General features: G+C 38.9%; 1 protein-coding gene across 1 annotated transcript; it reads right to left on the bottom strand.

The window, feature by feature from the left end:
- Positions 1-3,051: 3,051 nt before the first annotated feature.
- Positions 3,052-17,803, bottom strand: LOC139981505 (uncharacterized). Its single transcript, XM_071993947.1, has 9 exons — positions 17,785-17,803; positions 17,249-17,327; positions 16,442-16,594; positions 11,166-11,330; positions 10,503-10,802; positions 9,543-10,157; positions 8,688-9,068; positions 8,159-8,194; positions 3,052-7,880 (listed from the first exon to the last, which is right to left on the bottom strand). Exons 2-9 carry the CDS (start codon positions 17,301-17,303, stop codon positions 7,690-7,692), a joined length of 1,896 nt encoding a protein of 631 aa, XP_071850048.1. The 5' UTR covers positions 17,304-17,327; positions 17,785-17,803; the 3' UTR covers positions 3,052-7,689.
- Positions 17,804-18,018: the final 215 nt, after the last annotated feature.

Below are 18,018 nucleotides of genomic sequence, written 5' to 3'. Positions count from 1 at the left end.
GTCTCATTCTGCGAAAATTATATACTGTCGATAGCTGTGTCGGACCATGGTCGGATATAGCTAATGTGAAATTGACCGTAAACAAGCTCTGGACGTTCTTACATGTACCATTATATCACGCAATTGACAGTATAATATTTACTGTAAGAGATGACCGTGTATATACCGTGCCTATAGGGTAGCATTGTTAGTACATGTAGTGAGATGGCTCACAGCATGTGTAAATAGTCATGTTAGGATTTCATCGCATTTATCTATTTCCTTTGTTGTATTCCAGTATCGTGAGTTCGTGATACATTGTGTTATATTGTCCGTTTTGTTTATTCCGGCATCTGCATGGTCCAAAGAGTTGAATAAAAACGGTTCTATGTAGCGATCGGACGTTTTTTTTTTTCGTTAGTGACTGTCTTGTGATTGTGGGATGTAACTGGTCAAGGCCTGTTTCAACTAGACTTAACTCTATGGAATTACACAGAGTCACGGTAGTATTTCGCCCAGGATTGAACGAGAAACGTGGATTTGGATATTCACTGCTAAATTTTGTTTATTGAAAGGATACTTTTTCTGTGTTTGTACTTTTGGATATTAAAACGAGTAGGTACTATGTTCAGCTGAAGCTAATTAGTCATGTATATGCTACCCTGGTCGATTCGGGTCAGCGTGTTCTCGTAGTTGTTCGATTATGTTTAGTGTCTTTTTGGTAATTTGTTGACAGTAACGTAAGCCATTTTCCGTCACATATCACGCATGAGGCATCTTTTAGGTCTATTCTTCTGTTCAGTTTACGGTATCTTGCGATCAAATTGTATTACGGAATCGCCAAGCTGCTTGCATGTTCTACAGTATATTGTACCGTACGGACCTATTGACGCTCCGCTATGTAAAAGATGCTTCCATTTGAGTGGACATTTTGCTAATAAAATAACCAATTTAACTAAATTTTCTTCTAAAAATTGTCTTAAAACTATTTTTTTACCTTCATGTGTTCTTGTTTTAAGCTAACAGCTTTTCAAACGCTCAAATTGGAAGTCAAATACAGTACAATTGTTCGCTATCTGTGTATAAACAGTGCCTATATCAGCGTTTGATTTTCGCGGTACACAAACAATGACGTCACACGGTGACCAGAGGCTCCTTTGGGTCAATCTCTGTTTTCAGACATTCCAGAGGTTCATGTCACGTGACTACCCAAAATGTCCATTTTCGTGGTCGTTTTTTGATGGGTTATAGTAGGTTTTCGAAGATTATTTTTTACACATGTTGATTATGGGTATGTAAACTCCCAAATTAATGGAACCCCCCCCCCCCAAAAAAAAAAAAATTGTCTCCATAGTTGGTCTTTAAGTAAAAAATGGTTACCAGCCACTTTAGTTTTCAGCGAGGGTGGCCGATATTTGTATTCCAATTACGATAACACGTATACTTTAAAATATGATATCAAAGATCAGACGATAACGGAAATAAACTAATGAATTAGTTATTAATTTTTAATTTATTAATTAATTAACGAGTCACTAAAATCCAAAGTGGCCTCAACAACGTTTTATACTTTCCTTAAGTCGGTTCCACTTAAGTCTGCTAGCGTGTAGCCCGCCTTAGGTGCCAAAACAAACGACGTTTTGACTAAGACCATGTGTAGTATCTGTTCCCCTTCGAGGGAATAGTTATACACACCTGACGAATCAGTCGTTTGGTTGTTTCGTGGCCAGGTGCTTTCTATAGTATCTTTTCTGAATAGTACCACCACGTCCAATTCCGTTAATTGTCAAACATTTTATAAAAGAAAATGCAGTCTGCCGGTGTGTGTTGTAGGGGGGGGGGGGGGTGAAGGTTGGGCTGAGCTACCCTTTGTTTTGTTTTTCTGGGGAAGGGGATAAAGACCCCCGCCCCAATTGTATGGTGTGGCCTTTCTCTGCTACAATACAGAGATATATGGAGATATCAGTACCGAATGCGAAAGCAATTGCAAGCTAACGCAGGATCTTTAAAAAAGTTTACTTCGGGACATCATGTTACCAGTAACATGCATGAATGCCTCTTCGAATTATGCAGAATAACATTCCATCGTGCATGTCAATTATGACCTATACTCTCATTTCTGCCTCCCCCATCCTCCCCACCCACCTTGCCCGTTTGTTTTGTCACGGATTATTTTCAAGAGAGCAGTCGACAACGGCGTAAAGACGGACAGAGAGAGTATATTAGTTTCAGAGGTTCAATATAATTATCAACAACAACAACAATAAAATTAATGGCGGTTACATAGAACAAAATAAATCATCATTTTCTATATATATATATATATCCTTTTAAACTTTTATACTTCATATGGCATCCTTTCCTTCTTATGGTCCTAGTTTTGTTTCGTCGAGAGTTCTGTCAACGTTTATGGTATATATACAAATGAATGTTCTTTCTTTCATTACGAGCGTCGGCCTTTTCCTTTTCTTAGTTTCACGTTCTCTTTCTTTCCTCGTTCAAGCTTTAATTTAGCTTCTTCCCTGCCTCTTTTGCCATCTATAAAAGTACCAAAAACACCGACCTTAATTCGTAAAGTAATGAGTCAATGTTATCTCAATGAAGGTGGAAATTGGTTTCTTTTGAACTAAAATTCTGACTAACATTTTATAATTAAACAAGAGCAACTTACGGTTTTGCTTGTTTTTGATTCAAGACCGAGATTGAAAAGGAAGAGCACTTGGCTTGACTGTTCTATTTATACCCTCATGCCGACGAAATTCCGATATTGGTTAACAATAAATGATTACGTAATACGCTTAAGGATGCACACAACCATGGCTAAATAATTAGCATCCAATTAACTAAACACCCTGCTAGTTGTTTAGTTAATTGCTAGGTTACTTTAGATCAACCACTGAATCCCTGTAACACACCCTGCAGTTAGGTTACCTAAGGGTTAATCACGGAATCCCGGCAACACACCCTGCTAGTTAAGTTCCTTTTGATCAATCACAGAATCCCTGTAACACACCCTGCTAGTTAGGTTACTTTAGATTAATCACGGAATCCTTGTAACACACCCTGCAGTTAGGTTACTTTAGATTAATCACGGAATCCTTGTAACACACCCTGCAGTTAGGTTACTTAAGGGTTAATCACGGAATCCCGGCAACACACCCTGCTAGTTAAGTTACTTTAGATCAATCACTGAATCCCTGTGACACACCATGCTAGTTACGTTGCTTCAGGGTTAATCATGGAATCCCTGTAACACACCCTGCAGTTAGGTTACTTTAGATCAATCAATGAATCCCTGTAACACACCCTGCAGTTAGGTTACTTTAGGGTTAATCACGGAATTCCTGTAACACACACTGTTAGTTATGTACATTATTATTTTCATTATCGAAAATTTCTCATTCTGGGCGAGAAGAGAGAATAGCCTTTTGTCGTTGGATAGCACAAATACCTAGTCTGGGAAGGGATGCGGTTGGTAGAGTGCTTGAGTATTTTGTTTAGTAAGTTATTAATGGAATGTGCTAGGTTTAGTTCATTATATACGCTGCTAACGGAATACCTGACGCTACTGTCTTTATGTATTTACTTAACATACTTTTCATTGCCAAAGTGCACCCTACTGTATATACATGTAAGTCTGACGTCAAACGACCAAATCGATGGACAAACTATAAATAAATAAATAAATAGAAAGAATACTCACCTATTCTCTATGTTTCATGTGAAAACTTTCCTTTTATGTGTTGGTGCATTTTCGTAAGGAGGGGGGGGGGGGGGCGGGCGTGAACGAGGGGTGGAGAAATTCCGGTTGGAAATAACATTGATTAAAAGCATTAAACGTTAAGAGGTGGAAGAGGTATGACTTTTTTGTAAATTGTCTTTTTCCAAGATCGGAATAGTTAACGATCGATTAAAATGAGCTGGAAGGATTCTCTTGATGGTAGACACTTGCCCTTTGTAATATATTTCTAATTATAAGTTGTAATAATATTGGGAACAAACCTTCATGTTTTGATCCCAGTCGAACCAGTGCGATGTACGATCATTTTGTGCTTTAATTTTTTATTTAGTAACTTTTTGTTTGATTGAAAACTTTTCGATGTCTGCCTTTAAAAAGTAGTGACCGAGATAGCTTCTTAAAATAGTATAAGATGATAATCTTTATCTGGATTTGGGTCACATGTTCAGCTGTTTGGCTAATACGAGGCCATTCATTAGTTGCTGTCACCAAGGGCCTGCAGCTTTGCATTATTGGCGTATATATCCAAGATTTGGTGATGGCGCTATAACAACTGATCACGAACCGACGCAACTTCACTGTCGTTACGTAAAAAATCATGGACACTCTGGCAGTGTTCGTGTGCTTAAGACTACGATTGATAAATATTTCGGCAGTTTTATGTTGCGACGGCTTCAGTTGAGAAAAATTGAACATATAGCCTATTCGCGACTGGCAGTCGGACAGTATGCGACGATTCACGACTTCAACTGCAGTTTTATCAAATATAACCAATCACGAGGTAGTAAAATGTGCATGTGACCTCAACTGGTCGGTAACAGTAAACAGTCGTGGGTGGTGTCCGCTGATCAGTCGGTCAGTGTGCGGGGTTTATAGTTGTAAGACCCCGGGTCTCCACAGTCGAAGACTAGGTCAGGACGGTGGAGTTGAGACGCGTGTGGTGATCGAATCATATTACAGCCATAGAGCTACACACGGGCCCTATGTTTCATCTTTATTCTCTTGATGTACGGATCTTTCCAAAAAAAAAACCCCATCACCTCAGCATTTTAAGAGGTCTTTATATACATCTAAGAAATCTATATCTAAGTCTATATTTAAAGTATTAGGAAGTATAGATCTAAACAGTGGAGTGTTAGCTAAGTGGTTAACGCTGGTGCCTTCCAATCATAAGGTCCCGAGTTCGAGTCACTCCAAGATTAATGTATGTCGTCCAGTTACAGAGTTGTTGACAATTGACAATTCATAATCGTGGACGTTAAATATGAATGTAAGAGACTGACTTCGGTCAGCTTGAGGCTTTGATAAGCCAGTGATGGCTTCTTCGCGAGTTCCTGCTTGCAGGAGGATCTAAAAATACAAGTCTGTAAGTCAGGGCACCTATACGTTCAGACAGAAATTGCTGACAGAAGAGAAGACGGAAGAAGGCCCTCGGCCCTCAGCTTTGAAATCACCATCGTATACAGGTAGGTAGTGGACGGACATAGTGCAGCTAAGAACCAGTGGGTAACCCAGGGACTGATGGGACAATATTGGAAGCTCAGGAAATGTTGATAGCTCGGGGACAGCGGGTAGCCCAGGGGCAGCAATTTAGGTGCAATATATATCACAGGGGCACTATAGGTACCCCAGAGACAGTAGGAAGCCTAGGTGCAGCAAAGTAACTCAAGGGCAGTAATTTAGGTGTAATTAGATATATCAGGGGCACTAGGTAGCTCAGAGACAGTTGGAAGCCTAGTGGCAGTAAGTAACTCAAGGTCAGTAATTTATATGTAATTAGATATCTCATGGGGAGAGACAGTAGCACAGGGGCAGTACTTTAGGTGTAATTAGATATCTCAGGGCACTAAGTAGCTCACAGACAGTAGGGAGCCTAGGTGCAGTAAGTAACTCAAGGGCAGTAATTTAGGTGTAATTAGATATCTCAGGGGCACTAGGTAGCTCAGAGACAATAGGAAGCCTAGGGACAGTAAGTAACTCAAGGGCGGTAATGTAGGTGTAATTAGATATCTCAGGGGCACTAGGTAGCTCAGAGACAGTAGGAAGCCTAGTGGCAGTAAGTAACTCAAGGGCAGTAATGTAGGTGTAATTAGATATCTCGAGGGCACTGTAGGTGGCTCAGAGACAATAGGAAGCCTAGGGGCAGTAAGTAACTCAAGGGCAGTAATGTAGGTGTAATTAGATATCTCAGGGGCACTAGGTAGCTCAGAGACAGTAGGAAGCCTAGGGGCAGTAAGTAACTCAAGGTCAGTAAATAAGATGTAATTAGATATCTCAGGGGCACTGTAGGTAGCATAGAGACAATAGGAAGCCTAGGGGCAGTAAGCTACCCAAGGTCAGTAATTTAGGTGTAATTATATATCCCATGGGCACTGTAGGTAGCTCACAGACAGTAGGCAGCTCAAGGCAGTAAGTACCTCAAAGTCAGTAAATAAGGTGTAATTAGATATCTCATGGGCACTGTAGGTAGCTCATAGACAGTAGGAAGCCTAGGGGCAGAAAGTAACTCAAGGGCAGTAATGTAGGTGTAATTAGATATCTCAGGGGCACTGTAGGTGGCTCAGAGACAATAGGAAGCCTAGGGGCAGTAAGCTACCCAAGGTCAGTAATTTAGGTGTAATTATATATCTCATGGGCACTGTAGGTAGCTCAGAGACAGTAGGAAGCCTAGGGGCTGTAAGTAACTCAAGGGCAGTAATTCAGGTGTAATTAGATATCTCAGGGGCACTGTAGGTGGCTCAGTGACAATAGGAAGCCTAGGGGCAGTAAGTTACTCAAGGTCAGTAATTCAGGTGTAATTATATATCTCATGGGCACTGTAGGTAGCTCAGAGACAGTAGGACGCTCAGGGGCAGTAAGTAACTCAAGGGCAGGAATTTATGTGTTATTAGATATCACAGGGGCACTAGGTAGCTCAGAGACAGTAGGGAGCTCAAGGCAGTTAGTACCTCAAGGTCAGTAAGTTAGGTGCAATAGATATATCATGGGGCACTAGTGTAGCTCAGAGACAGTAGGAAGCTCAAGGGCAGTAATCTACGTACAATATATATCCCAGGGGGCATGGGCAGCACAGAGAAAGTATAGATATAGTTCAAGGACGGAAGTTCACTCATACGGCAGTACGATAGGTACCAATGTATGGACGGGGACAACGGAATTAGTTAAGGACTCACATGAGGTGTATCCATTCTGACGTTTGTGGTAATTCTAAATGGCTGACCTAAAGGTCTGTGTTTTCGACCATCTAGGTTTATGATCTTACCACTGATCAGGTACGATATACTTAAGGAGAAACAAACCAACAAGTCAAACTATTCTAGTATGATAGAGATATACTTGTTATAAAAAAGTTCCCAAATAGCTGGAAAAAATTCTTCATATCCTTTGGAGATATTATGAATCAAATATCATCTCAAGGAGGCTGCCATCTTTACAATATATGACGTCATCGTGTCAAAAGGGGGAAACCCTTTTTAATTCTCTCTCTCTCTCCACCAAGTAGCAAATGTGCCCTACTGGCAAATAAAATGTGCCCCTTTGATGAAAAACTGTCTTTTGGATATCTTAAGCCTTGTTAATTTTAATATTCTATTTTAATTATTCACGTGCACCGTAATAGTGTTGATAGATACTAACACATCATATATATTTAACCTGATATGGCCGGTGTGTATAGGCTTATAGCATAACAAGTGGTGGTTGTGGAATGAGTAAGCGCCCCTCTGATGTTGTGCCCCCACTTTTGGAAGCTTCCTATACCCCCCCCCCCCCGATTATATGTATATAATTACCAAACATATTGACTTCATCAAGAGGTGCCACAATCAGTACTTCTTACTAACTGCATTTAGTGAAAAACAATTAAACGATAAAGTATTGCATGCGTTCTCCATGTATGTTATCACAAAAGACATGTTTCTAACTTAAAAGTGACAAATGAACCCATGCCGTTCTTTATAGTTCTCTTTCTCTTAAACGTCAATTGTCATGGCTGGGTTGTCTTCACCGTTGTTCTTATAATTATTCTCGGCATCAGATGTTTTCTTGCTGACACAGGTCCCATTTCCTGCTTTGCCATTTCGCCATTTTGAAAAGCCAAAAATAATAATCATAATGACAGACAATACAGTGACTGGGATAACGCACAGCCAGTTATTATTTGCTGGAAAAAAACGAGAAATGTATGTAAGCATCTACTATAGCATCAAATGTTGTTCTGCTAATTATACTTACCAGAAATGAAGGTATACCCAAATGACCCACGAAAATCAGTTTCTAGATATACTCATCAATATGACATTACCAGGAAAGGAAACACTTGAGTCACACTGTAACAAGAATCGTAGTAAGGTAAACTTGTACTTATAAATATCACATACAATGTCATTTTTGATGTAAATATATGAAATATAGCAAAATTATCAGCATGTTTAAACTGACCTCCAAACCTCTTTCTTATCCTATCCTCTGTTACAGCTGCAAGAAACAAATCGAAAAGATAGATATTATGTATGACTAATACGATTTATAACACACTTAGTATCTGAAAATTAAACATAAGCTGAAATAAATGCTAATCCACATAAACTTACATCCTAACGCATGATTTGTGAGTTTCAACTTCCTTGAGTCGCATTTAACTATTCTGAATGCAAAGAAAATGCTAACGTCACGGTTGTGGTAATATACCATTTTGCTCTCCATATGTAACTATCCGTATCTTAATACATCGTATTAGATTTTCTGAAATATTTAAATACGGTCATTTCGGAACCAAAAGGGGGTGCCACGAGGGGTCTTTACGTTTAGTTTTTCTCACTGCCATATATTGTTACTTGAAGATCACTACCCAGAAAAAGAATTGTTTCAACAAGCTCCAATGGGGTGGTCTAATTTATCATCATCATACAGTAACAGTTTATCTCCTCATCAAACTACCTTCCTACGCTTATACATTGTATATAGTCACCTGAAGTACGTTTCTGGAGACGCAGCGTAACGTCCGTCTTGTGTTGCCCAAGAACCTCGTAGTTCACAGAGCAGGACGCTGTGACGTCATAAGCCTGCCAGTCTTCGTCTGTCTCACTTTCATAACCCTCCTGGTCAGTCGTTATTTCGTAGTAAGTAGTCAAGTATATGTTAAACAAAGACCCAATATTTCTCACTATTAGCTGTGGTTGACTGAAAGTAATTCTGGAAGAAATATATTCATCGTGGATCCATTTCGGATGCACGATTGGAAGAACGCCCTCTATTAAACATGTCAGATATCCACTGCTTGTAACATTAAATTTGCAATTCAATGGCTCTGAGCACCCAACGATAGAAGGTGTAGGATTGATTGGTGTAACTAATGAATAAAGAAATAAGAAGAGAATATTATGAACGGTATAGTTCTTAATTGTTTTCCATTTTAAGATTATTTATTTTGATATTACTACGGATACGACGAAGATTCCAAATACATTCCAAGCGTTCTACCTACCGATTGATTAGAATTATACAGATAAAGGTTTGTTGATTGAAAAGACAAAATTCCTCAATATCTTGAGATTGTAAGTCATTATATAGCTAGCTTTAGCAATACTATATTATTTATCTGTGACTTTGAGACCTTAATGTTGCAGATCAATTAACGTTTAGTTATGACGTTGTACCTCATATTGGGCCCGTCCGATAAGTGCCCCTGAAAGTAAGTTAAAACCAGGAACATGTTCGGAAAACAATATGAAAAAGAAAAATGGAACAAACGGTATTGTTTATAGTCAGTAGAACGGTATATTATACAATAAATTAAGAGATTTGCAAAAATAAAGGCACTCACCAACGGTCTTGATATTATGTTGCTTTACGTCCTCGACTTTACCATTGTTGTAGATACAAACATATTCACCTTCATGTGTATATGAGAAATTGTTAATGAGCAACGATCCATCCTTATCAAGCTCGTAGCCAGGTTTCAATACATCCGATTTGCCTTCGTGATAGTATCCAATAGTTTCGTGGTTTCTTTTCCATAATATGAACAAAGAATTCTCATTGGTGCAGACTAACCTGACGTCATCATATGCCCTATAATATGTCGGTTTCAACAGAGTAGTGATGTAGTCCTTACTCTCATATTCGACCATTACAACTATTTGTCTTAATGGCTTAGCTGGAATATCTATTATAGAGTTACAGATGTAAACATACAGTCGGTCTGTCGAGTTAAGATTTACATTCGTTGATACGAATGCCTCGTACATGTTTCCATCAAAAGACTTAGAAGTATTAACTAATCGTGTACCGTTTGATGTGTTTCTTGTCCAGCCAAGTAACGTATGAGGTCCTGTATTTGTTTCCCGACACATAAAAAATGTCGGATCTTGCAGCTGCACCAAACAGAAGTTTCTTCCCTCGCAAATATCTACTGACAATACCGCTGTTTCGACGCTTGCTGTAGAATAAACGAAACCCTTAGGAACCAGATTACGTAAACAAGTAAGGGTACCTGAAGTGTCGATAATGGCAGAATCTTACTCGAATGCATATTGAAACTGTTTTTAATTCAGTTTGTCGTTGAAGAAGATCCTGCTACAAACAACATATTAAAACTATAACTTATACATTCCAACACATGCCTATTTACTTTTTTTCTTTCTTAGAAAACTGGATTACAGGGTACATTATGTTACTGAGTTTGGTAGGTATTATCTGAGGACCGAATTTCTAAGGCAGGTAAAAATAATCGCAGTTTACAGCTAGGTTTATTCTCATAACTTTATATAAAACACTTACTTACCATAAATAACGACTTCCTGATCTGTTGTTAATGTATGTATATTTGATACAATAACTATAGCACGGTATGTTTTTTCGTCGCTGAAAGTAGTATTCCTTATCAGCAGACCACAGTTATTGGCAATATCGTATTTCCCAGCAGAGACTCCTGACCCCGCCTTCCGGCCTCCTTCAAGACTTGCGATTGGTCGAGCATTACGTGACGTTGAATCGTACCAGAAAACCCTTTGAGACTGAGGGAAGTAACAATTTATGAGTGCGTCGGATCCATGATGGGCGTAAACAGTAATGTCAGGACAATCTGCGAGAAAAGAGTAAACAATGAGGAAGCAGTAACCTGATTGGTTTGAGTCAGTAAAATCACATTTTATGCTCTATTATTTCAAAGATACATTCTTCTGCAATCATACAAATTTTCATCACATAGCTCAAGGAAGTTGTTTTTACGTGTAAATCAGTATAAGCAAAGTCGTATTTGCATTTCTTAGTATATATATTTTTTTATGATATTTCATTGTTTGTGATTCTCCAAACGTCATTTATAATTGCTTTGCTGCTGTACCTAACCGTGAAGTAATAACAAGATCAACATTTTCCTTTCTCGATATTAGAGTTAATTGTTTCTATAATAATGTTCTCTTTATATGAATGGTACTAACATTACCTATAATGATAAATTCATGTTGATAATCATGTCCGTCTCTGTCGGTGTAAATCAACGTATACAAAGATATATGATCTATTGTAACATTGTTGATAACCATGGCGCCATCTTCATCAATATCCAGAGTACCGATGTCGCGCCCAAATCCAAATCTATGCTCGTTATCTTGAAAGTGGAGTAGAATTGAGATGACGTATAATATCTGACATAAAAAAAGCAAGCCATTATGTCAAAGAAGTTAAAAGATTCTCCAGCCAGAACATTTCATACTCAGAATGGCATATCTAGCCTTTCCTGTCAAAAGTTTTTTTTATTAAATTTAAAACAAAGGACCCATAGTTTCAAAACAACCCACAACCCCCAAATGAATAAGTAATTCTTTGCTCTTATGCTTGTTTATTGACTAGTTAAAACATGTCACAAACATATTACAACAGAGTGTAGCTTTGTGCGGTATTCACGAATTAGCTTAGCCCACGGCCCACTGTACTACTACTACTAGCAGTAACATTGTAGTAGGCCTACAGCCACGGTGTGTACATTTAGGAGAGAGTTACTGTATTTCCAATGCATCCAGTTATATATCTCGGTATCGTAATGTACAGCACTGTAAAGCAGACCCATGTTCTGCAAAACTTGCTAAGGTATACTACATATAAAGCTAATATTTTTCTATATATTGCTGTTGCATCGGGAATTTTATATAAACCTTAAACTGAACATGATATTTGTATATGAACCATATAAAACAAATTCATATATGTTTCATGTGGACAATATATATAGAATCCACCTAAAGCCATATATATGTATATATGTTTATATATATATATATATATATATATATATATATATTTATATAAGCATGGGCGTCAATCCAGGGGGGGGGGGGACGGACATGCCCCCGACATTTCGATTTGTAGGGGACACACTATCAAATGTCCCCACACATTTGGAAAAAGAGTAGTGTCGTGGCTCTATTTGGTTAGGGCTTACACATCTCAGGATTCATATCATCGAATATCACTCAATGTTGCTGAATGGAGAATTCCACCCAGATCTCGTGAGTTGGTACCCTGAGCTCTCCGAAAATCTTAAGCTTAGTCTGCCTTTCTTTCGAGGCCAGTTCCAGTCATCGTCGGTTGAAGGGTATTGACAAATATTCAAGTCGATGAATCCAGCGGTACGGGCTATGTTTGGTGAAGTCGAAGCTCTCTTGCGGTTGCTCCTCGTCTCCTCCGCCACTTGGACGGAAGCCGAGAGATCTTTTAGTGCTTCGAGGCGTTTGAAGACATGCATGGCTACGGAGCACCATGACTCAACAGAGGCTGAACCATGTGATGGTGTGCCATATTCACCGCGAACGTCTCGCCCAGTTGAAATTTGAGGAGTTAACAGAGAATTTCGTTCTTTCCTCGGATTACAGACGCCGCATCTTTGGGCGATTCCAGTAGAAAGCTAGTGAGTCATTATCATAAGAGACAGCACTTCATAGCTACAGCCAAAGCTTGTACATAATTGTTGTTTAGTTGTGCATGATGGTGTTTCAAAGACGGTGCCCGTTCCCTTATATTGGGGAAATGAAATAGGGAGCATATTCCGTGGCAGCGCATCCCATGTTACCTTGTTGTTGAGTGATACCGGAGTTTAATCCACAGTGAGCAGGGGCGTCGTGCGAAAATAATTTTTCTTTTTTTGGGGGGGGGGGGGCGTGAGCAGGTGATGACTATCTAAGCGGAGCGCCACAGGTTGGCGCGCAGCGTACAAGAAAATTTTTCGTCTGGCAGACCCCTCAGATTGCAGGAAACGGCACTGCCCGTGCCTTATGGCAGAAAGCAACACCCTAACATTTCCGGCAACTTTTTATTTTGGGAAATATTCTCGAAGAAAGTGATCGCCATTTATTAATTTATTCCTCAGTTTACCAATTCTTCGTCTCCCAGAAGCGCCCAAAATTAAGAAATCGAAACATTTTTGTGTTGGCTGATCCATGATCGCCGCCCATGCCCGTGAGAAGGGGTGACTGGGTGAAGAAAAAGCTATGCCGTTTGAAAACATGGGCAGAAAAAGCGAAAGTAGCGATACCTAACGTAAAACATACGATAACGAAGTGATTATTTTCCAGGTTAATTGTGACTGTATTTGAAATGAGTATTATTATTCATATTTTTTTCGAAACTACCTATCAGACCATGAGGAAAATTTATCTTGGTGGACCTTTTAGCGAACTGATTGCATTACTTAAGAAGAAGTTCACATGGAGTCCCATAATCTCTGTTCACTACATTTATCTTAACTTTCCGAACTTTGTTACAGGCTTAGAAAACAATTAAAAAATTTGCCATTTTTTCATGGAAAATTGACTGACTTTGGCAAAGGTAACGTGTGGCACTTATTTTGGGACTACGTATATATAATATTGTTCAACGATGGCAGCGTTGATGGCACATTTGGTTCATTAGTTATCAACCAGTAATTATTTAACTGTTTCGATTGACTGAATTTCAACAATTAACAACCATTGACCAAGCAGTCAACAGAAGCCCCATTTCTCGTAGGCCCTATACAAGAAATTCAGTTGCTGACACTGTTCTCATTCAACGTCGCTGAGTTAGGTTCCAAAATGAGTCAATGGCAGTCTGCTTGCACGCTTCCGCTCGGTCGGGGTGCGTGGCCAGCACCATCAGGTCACTCAGACGTGCTTGGGACATGCTCGCCCGCAACGAATTGTTCACAAACTTTAACGCCGAAAAGCTGCGCTCGCATGAGCAGGAAGTGACTGGCAGGGTGAGAATTAGCTGGTAGGCACGAGTGACGTTTGGATATGTGTCGAATATCCAACACGTCTTTGTGTCGTCTTTGCGGTGTGTGGAAAATCCGCAACGACCATCAAAGGGCACTTGACTATTTAGTCTACTTTTCGATTTCGAAAACACTTTTTTTTTCATTATGACAAAATTTTATGACACCTTTGACAACATTTAGGGGGCCTGTGCCCCCCCGGGCCCCAATGGGCACTACGCCACTGACAGTGAGAACACTGGGTACACGCAGGGACGACGCTAGAGGGGGGGGGATGGGGTGTCTCACCTTAAACTATGTTAAACTGACGATAATTGGAAAATTGGAGTGCGACAGTCGGAATTTCCGACTGTCGCACTTCAGTTTATCTACGCCTATTCATTATTCCTGTGATTGTGCATGACCTGAAAATTGAAAAATTTCGTTGCCACTTGAGAAATTGTAACTCGCGATTCTTATACTCCACCGTACAAAACTTGCCTAATAGAACTAAAGTGATAGGCGTATGCGCCCAATCTGATTTGGGGGGGGGGAGGGGGGTTGTAGCGACTTGCCCGAAAAATATAACCAAAATGTTGTTAATGTGCATATCATATATGTTATATTATTAAATTATTAATAATGGCGTAAGAGGATATGCACCATTTTGTGGTATGACTCCCAGGACGGCAAGTCGAGAAACTCACATGCAGTCGCGGCGGATAGCTTCCTTCGCCTATATGTACGGGGACATTTTGGGACATCGTTCCTATAGGCCAGGGGTGGGCAACCTACGGCCCGCGGGCCACATGCGGCCCGCCAGTGATTTTTTTGCGGCCCGTGAGATGTCTCAAGAAAAAGAAAAAAAAATCAATCTATTTTACATCATCACAAAAAGCGAACTAGCTGCTTAGAATTTATCTGCACTAATGATGCTGTTAGGTAGGTCTATTATCACCATTAATTATCAACTGGACTCTATTGACATTATGTTTTTGTGAATACAGATTGGTACACACACCTATTTCTAAACGTCCTCGGAATCAAAAGGTTTGAAATCAACAGCAGGTCGTTGGTTAGGTGCGGCCCTGTCAATCTTTCACTCCTAAAATTTGACCCATTCATTCAAAATGGTTGCCCACCCCTGCTATAGGCCTATATCTGAGGCCCTGGGGTCATTCCTTGACCGACTTGGTGCAATATAATATCGTTAATTTATTCACAGATTGTTAGTTGTCATGGGTTCGAACGAATGAGGGGTATTCTAGCCTGAAACATAGGGCAAAGTGGTGCTGGGGTTCCAGTTGCCGCATCATTTGTCAACTTGCACTGGGTTCTAATGTTCATGTCAATTTGATTCACTAATAAAAGAAATAATCCACCAAAAATGAAGGTCGCATGAACTTTATTGCAGATTTCCTGAGTGACGAATATGTAATTTTCTCCCGAAATCACGCAACTAGATGGCTGCTATCCAGCCTGGCAAGTGCCATCTCCAGCGATCTGGCAGGTATTAAAATCTGAAATTTTCTTGGTACGCTGCGCGCTAACCGATGGTTGCGCTCCGCTTAGATAGTACTTACGGCCGGAATACTCGAATGGATTACGCCCCCCACGTTTCATATCGGATTGACACCCCTGTATATAAGGGTTCTACTTTGTTTACTTTATGAAACTTTATATGGACTAAACTTTATATAAAACTTTAAATTACGTATGGCCAAAAAGTTTTAATATTTTTATATGTTGGATTTAATATCTGGCCCATATTCGAATTATCTTAAGTTTGATGTGGAAGATATGAAAGATTCTACTTTATATCACCTTCATAATCATTTATATTGGAAATCACAAACTTTATTATTATATCTTACCACACCTAGTATAAGGATATGGAAGTGGAATGTTACTTTATGCTAATGTTTGGATTATTACTTCCTTTGCAATATGTTTTTCAAGGATGTTCTTATGTGGCTTCTCACTATTTGTTAACAGCCGTTTCCTTCCTTAAGAGTAAGTAAGCGTATTGTACAGTCACGAGTTGATCAATTGTTTTCGCGGTACATGACCTGTGATATATTGTGTGTACGGCAAACCATGTACATCACGTTATTCAATTTAACCTTATTTTAAAAAATTAAAGTTTTTTTTAAACTGCCTGCCTAGTTTGATAAATTCCAATCATTAAATTGTCTCATTTTGTCTCTTGATTGTTCTCACTTGTGTCAACCCACGCCTTTCCCTTTACCTCTACATTCATACAAAGGGATATCACTTATTCCTTGAAAATATACTTTGTCACTTTTTAAGATTTAATAAAGTCCTGTTAGGCATTATAAACTATCACCATCATCAAATAGCAATCATACAAAAAGAAAGAAAGCTGAATTGAAAAAAGTAAAAATGTATCGAATAACGTATATTTACTATATAATTGTGTATTGATGGTGGATACTCGTAGGAATAACTCACTCGTACACATGTTGAAGGCTTACCTTGATTAGACATAATTAGTAAATTTCCTTCGACTGGGTTATCGTGGTAATATTTAACTTCGCTCCAGTCTTGTAGCCTGCAGTCAATTTTCCAACTACTGCCGATTCGTGCATTTTGGTGAGTTGTACAGTCTGTCAAAACACTTTTAGTACCTAAAACAGTTGTGTTTGGAATTTAGATAAAATAGAGTATAGTATTTCTCATCATAGTTTATTTTTGATAGAAATAGCAATAGTTTCGATCCTAGCAGGGTCTTCTTCAGAGGCTAAATGACAAGCTTGTCATTGTTAACAGTTTTGTTGTATTTGTATTTAGAAATAGCAATAAGTATTCTCTGTATTAAAACAACATCATTTTGGCCCTTCTTTAGTAAACCTGCATTTCAACATGTAATAAAACAGAGCAACTGAAAGAGGTATGCATTTACAAACCCCTTTATTAATTAATAGCCAGTCATGTCTTGCACCGGTCCAAACTAAACATTTACTGAAATGTAAACGGCTCATCTAATAATTGTAAAACATATTGCATTGTGGCTTACAAAATTCGATTTGAAGCAAACGTTGACGCATATTTTTTCCATTTAACCGATAAAATGTAAAAACTAACATTGCAATAATACATACGTGCCTCAACCGAAATGATTACGAAAAAAAATCATGGTTTTCTCAAACACCAAGATTTAAGGCATATAAGACATATATCTCCAAGAATTATTGTGAAGGTGGAACCTATTGAACTCTATTAGTTCCACGTTACATAAACTATTACTACTCAAAAACAAAGAACTAGACTTTTTGTCCTACCGTGTAGAATGCACATAGTGACGATTAACCATAGATGTTTTAAGACCGGCATCATGGACGATTGAAGGAAGTTGTAATCCTGTAGAACATGAGTGAAAGAACCAAAAAGCATTAAACCTTGGACTTACTGTTTGATAAAGAGACGATGATTTCGAGCGATAACAATTACGCTTGACACACAACATCTCAAAAATGAGAAGGTTCGCAATAGGCGATGTAAACGTTTACGATCCTGATGTATTCCCTCCCTGTTGCTTACCTAAAGTAATAAAGTAATATTATACATATTTATATATATATATATATATATATATATATATATATATATATATATATATATATATATATATATATATATATATATATATATATATATATATATATATTGAAAACGTAATGAGAAGGAAAATCCAGAACAGTGACAAAACTTCCAGCCCCCACCGGGATTCGAACCCGGGCCTCCCGCTTTGTACGCCGACACCCTAACCACCAGACTATGGACGCTGATTGTATGTCCAGAGGTTCGAAACCGGTACCGGCAAGGAAGGTCGTAATTCCACTGTAGGCGTTTGTCACCTGTATCGAACAATACTACAGCCTACTTGATAGTTTCTCCATCTGTTTATAGCTCCATGGTTTCTCCCTTACTCTCTTCCAGTGTGGCAGAATTGTTATGTTTGGTCGGTTTTCTGTTAGAAGGTTGGAGTCGATCTAAGTACACATTTCCTGTTCTCATAAGTTTTTATCGCTAATATCCTAAGCGGTAAACG

The sequence above is a fragment of the Apostichopus japonicus genome, chromosome 15 (assembly GCF_037975245.1).
Source record: "Apostichopus japonicus isolate 1M-3 chromosome 15, ASM3797524v1, whole genome shotgun sequence".
In the NCBI taxonomy this organism is placed as follows: Eukaryota; Metazoa; Echinodermata; class Holothuroidea; order Aspidochirotida; family Stichopodidae; genus Apostichopus; species Apostichopus japonicus.
This window is presented reverse-complemented; position numbering and strand designations above follow the sequence as displayed.

Coding starts and splice junctions, on each gene's coding strand:
- LOC139981505 (XM_071993947.1), bottom strand. CDS start 17,303: ATGATGCCGGTCTTAAAACATCTATGGTTAATCGTCACTATGTGCATT. Junction 10,158..10,502: donor TCAGGAAGTCGTTATTTATG/GTAAGTAAGTGT, acceptor TTTATTCTACAG/CAAGCGTCGAAACAGCGGTA. Junction 9,069..9,542: donor ACATAATATCAAGACCGTTG/GTGAGTGCCTTT, acceptor TTTATTCATTAG/TTACACCAATCAATCCTACA.